The 2,166-nt window shown below is 31.2% G+C and overlaps 1 protein-coding gene across 1 annotated transcript; it reads right to left on the reverse strand.

The window, feature by feature from the left end:
* Window positions 1–780: 780 nt before the first annotated feature.
* On the reverse strand, window positions 781–1,737 carry BDBG_17617 (uncharacterized protein; the record flags this gene model as incomplete). The annotated part of the gene is made up of 2 exons (XM_031725298.1): window positions 781–956; window positions 1,617–1,737. Coding segments are annotated over 2 exons (297 nt in total), but the record flags the coding sequence as incomplete, so codon positions are not given.
* Window positions 1,738–2,166: the final 429 nt, after the last annotated feature.

Genomic DNA, 2,166 nt, shown 5'->3' on the forward strand with positions numbered 1-2,166 from the left:
AGTTTCTTGATGAAGTTATGTTCAGAAATTCTCTATCAATTGTTCAGATATTGTTATATTCCTTCAATGACTTTTCATTATAGATATTTATGAGCTGTATAGTATCAAACTCATTTTCTTTATCTATAATGTCACCCACCAGAATATCAGGGTCAGACATGATATCAAATCTTAGATTAAATTGATATCTTGATCTCTTTCTTTCATAGATCACTACTCTTGACTTTATCTCAGACTTTTGAGATAAAAAGCAGTAGTAGCTTGAATGAGAAATGACATATTTTTACTCAGCATCAAAATTCAGCTCCTGAAGCAGTATAAAATCAACTTTTTATTCAAATACAATTTGAAGACAAGAATAAATGCAATTTGAGTTTCTATCCACATTATTTTGAATAAATGTGATTTTTGAAGAGTTTTTAAACTTTTTTTGTTGTTTTTGTTGTATATTCATATTAAGAGAGTAGAGTAGAATCTAATCACTATCATCAGATAGTAGATTATAACTGTTCTGAAAAGTAGGAATCTCAACTGCTTGCATTATATCTAGTTTATCATCAGAGTCATTTCTCAATTCTCTAATCTTAACAGAAGTTTGAGGATTCAAATTCTGTTTACATTTAGCTGGAGAATTGAAGTTTGAAGACTTAGACAGTTAAGAGTTTCTTCTTTTTAAGCTTGCAGTTGTGAGTTTACTGGCTTGACTATTCTCTTCAGTTCTAGATTTACTCTGAGCTTCATCTTTTCTTCAGTTCTTTTGAGTTCTTGGAGCAAACATACATTCTTTTGAGCTAGATGCATGTTTTTCTTTGCAATTAGAGCATTTAAGCAGAGTATGTTGACATATTTCATCTCTTTTTGAGCATGTTTCACATTTATGCTCACTAGTTTTGTGATCTTCAGTACAGAATGCACATTTTGAGTCTCTGAAATAGGAGATTGCAAAGTGTTCATATCTTTGACAGTTTGAACACTGTGTTTGAGCTTTGAGATTCATTCTTGAGTCTTTGTATTCATGATTGTGAATTTCAAATCTGCTACTCTTACTTCAGAGATCTTTGACTGTTTCATTGTCTTTGTATATACTAGAACAGAGGCATTTCTTCTGCTTAGTCTGAACTCAATAGAATTTAGTCATACAGGCTTCTTTCTCAGTTGAATAGAGTTGTATTCTTCTAATTCATTTTTGAGAAGTAGTATTTCTTCTTCACAGTCAAAAATTTCAACTGGAATATCATGAAGAATGAATTTGTCTCACTTTTCATCTCTCTCAGATAGAATTGTTGTGTTTAATAAAGATTCTACTGCTGATTTTCAGAGATTCTCATTCTGAATAAGGAATTCAGCACTGAATTCAGGCATTGTAGTCAGAATGATGGAGTTTTCAAAGAAGAATGACTTAATTGAAGCTATAACTGGTTTTTGAACTTCAATATTAGTCATTAACTGAGAAAAGAACTGCTGATTGATTTCATTTCTAATTCTGAAAATGAGGTTTGAGTTTAGCTTATTTCTCTGCAATATGCCCTGATTTGAGACTTTGAGAATAAGTCTTCTATTTCTGAAGATTTGAAGATTTTTCTCTTTTTGCATTTTTTTCTCCACTCTTCTATCACTAGAAGTATGAGCAGTATTCTTCTCAGTTTTCTCAGAATTTTGAGCAGATTTTGAGATAGCAGATTTAGAGACAGCAGGTTTAGAGACAGCAGATTCAGCTGCTTGAGCATATGTTTTCTTCTGATTTAAAGAAGAAGAAGAAGAAGAAGTAGAAAAGAAAGAAGAGCAAACAGAAGAGTCAGTGATTGTATTAGAAATTTTCAAAGTTTTTTGAACTGTGTTTGAAATTCCAAGTTTGAACTTGATCACTTTCTGTAGTTGTCTAGTCTGAGCATGAAGAATTAACAGAACTTCTTCATTCATCTCACTCAGACACTGCTTTTCAAGAATTTTACTTACTTTTTCAAGTTTCTGTATTTCAAGAACTTGTTGTTTCTCTATTTCTTCTTTCTTTCTTCTCTTCAGAATTTCAATCTTAGAAATAGTACTTGAGAAAGCATCTTTTTCCACATCAGCTGAGTGTACTTTTGAACTCATTGTTCTTACTCAATGAAAAGTTGGGCAGACTAATTCAATTGAGATATTTATTAAACTCTTTTGAATTGAAAA

Source organism: Blastomyces gilchristii, assembly GCF_000003855.2.
Source record: "Blastomyces gilchristii SLH14081 genomic scaffold supercont1.19, whole genome shotgun sequence".
NCBI classification, from domain to species: Eukaryota; Fungi; Ascomycota; class Eurotiomycetes; order Onygenales; family Ajellomycetaceae; genus Blastomyces; species Blastomyces gilchristii.